This window comes from Gossypium raimondii, chromosome 3 (assembly GCF_025698545.1).
Source record: "Gossypium raimondii isolate GPD5lz chromosome 3, ASM2569854v1, whole genome shotgun sequence".
NCBI classification, from domain to species: Eukaryota; Viridiplantae; Streptophyta; class Magnoliopsida; order Malvales; family Malvaceae; genus Gossypium; species Gossypium raimondii.
Genome location: NC_068567.1, coordinates 33788952 through 33790849, shown reverse-complemented (window position 1 = coordinate 33790849; position 1898 = coordinate 33788952). Strand labels below are relative to the sequence as shown.

At 33.7% G+C, this 1898-nt stretch overlaps 1 protein-coding gene across 1 annotated transcript; it reads left to right on the top strand.

The window, feature by feature from the left end:
- The first annotated feature begins 763 nt into the window (after positions 1-763).
- Positions 764-1392, top strand: LOC105794115 (CASP-like protein 4D1). Its single transcript, XM_012623109.2, has 2 exons — positions 764-1051; positions 1135-1392. The coding sequence occupies exons 1-2, from the start codon at positions 764-766 to the stop codon at positions 1390-1392; spliced, it is 546 nt and encodes a 181-aa protein (XP_012478563.1).
- The last annotated feature ends 506 nt before the right edge of the window (positions 1393-1898 follow it).

The following is a 1898-nucleotide window of genomic DNA, read 5'->3' as shown; positions in this document are numbered from 1 at the left end:
TGATTTGATTAATTTTACTTTTTATATTTTTAAAATTTAAAATTTAGTTTTGATCCAATGGTAACAATTAAATTTATTAGGTCAAATTCTATTATTGGTGTCACACTATGTGCAAGTTATGAATTTAATTCTTCTCCAATTTGATCGTTTTAGTTCATGTACTTGAATACAAATGTTTTATAATTATACACTGGATAGAGGGACCCTTGGTTGAATAGTATAATTAGAATTTTAGTGCCTCTCAAATGTAAATAATTCCATTAAGAACTTTTAACCATTTTTTAATAAAAATACAATTTTGACTCCTCTTAAAAAATTAAAAATTTAAATTTAAATTATTTTAATACAAATTTTTTTTAGCTTTTAGCACATAATTTCTACCTTCTTCACTGATGTTGAGATGGTGTTTGACGTGAAACTCAATTAGACTTGTTAGGTTGGAATACATAGTCCAAAAATCATTTACAACGTTGCGCCGTTGAAGTGAACAAGGATTAACTTGGAAACATCGAAAGACCCAACCTGCATTCAAGACTCAGTACACACAAACGGACTTGTACATCGAGAGGCCTGCACTGCACTTTAAATAATTTAACCAAAAATACAAACATATATATTGATACAACCAAGAAAATAAGAAGCCTTTTTGTTTTCTATACCCCCCCCCCCACCCTATACATATCACTTATAATCAGGATTCATTTCAGATATAGAATAAAATCGGGGAAGAGGAATTAGTGTTAAATAATTAAGTGGTTGATATATGGCATCCAAGAAGGGTATGGCAATTGCTAGCCTTGTGCTTAGACTTTTCACTATTTTATTTGCAGCTGGCTGTATAGTGGTTCTCATACTAGACAAGGCTCCCAACGGTGGAGATTCCAATGTAACATTCAGGGATGTCATTGGTTACAAGTATGTTTTCGCCACCGCTGCTGTTGCAGCAGCCTATTGCCTATTGCTGTTACCCTTTACAATGTACCGTGCTTGTACCGGAAAGAAGCTCGTTCGTGGTCCTTTCTTGCCTGCCTTGTACTTTTATGGAGACAAGGTATCCGCCATTTACATTATTAAATTTCCTCCTTTTAGTCACCAACATTGCTAAATGCTAATTATATGTCATTACTACGACAGGTGGTTGCCTTTGTTTTGGCATCGGGTGTTGGTGCCGGTTTTTTGGACACTGCGGATCTGAAAGTAGCTTATGGTTATTTCTTCGAATTATTCGGGGAAGATTTCAAGGATACTCCCTTGGAAGGTTTCTTTAACAAGGGATATGTGGCGACGGCTCTTCTAGCAGGTGCATTCTTATGCATGGCTATTCTTTCAATATTTTCCTTCCCCCGCCGACCCCCCACCGACGCCACAAACAAAGGTTTCTTCTTCCGATGAATGATTTCTCTCCGATGCCAACAACACTTGATATATCTTTGACTTTGAGTTGAGGCCAGCAACAACATATATTTTTCTTTCATTTTTATTTATTTATGGCTCAAATAAATATGATGGTGAAGAGCATCAAATTGATGTCTCTCACTTAGATAAATGATGCTTCTTCTACTTTTAGCTTAACCAAGACCAACACTGTAGGCTGTAGCATCTATAATTACTGTCTGCATAAATAAAAGTACTGTTTTTTCTCATCATTAGCATACGATTCTTTTTGTAGAAAAGTTAGTATTTCAAATTTTTGCTTAATACTTCTTTTAGCTAAAATATTGTACAAACTTTTATAAGTGTGGTCTCCATTTTGTATACTCGGTTATCTCAATTTAAATTTCTCTTACAGTAAATGTTAAGTATAATGATATGTTGTCACGTGTTAAGAAAAAGTAATAATTTCACTTATTTTTAAAATATTCATAAAAATTTAAAAAAAAAATCTAAAACCCCCCAAA

Coding starts and splice junctions, on each gene's coding strand:
- LOC105794115 (XM_012623109.2), top strand. CDS start 764: ATGGCATCCAAGAAGGGTATGGCAATTGCTAGCCTTGTGCTTAGACTT. Junction 1,052..1,134: donor TGTACTTTTATGGAGACAAG/GTATCCGCCATT, acceptor TTACTACGACAG/GTGGTTGCCTTTGTTTTGGC.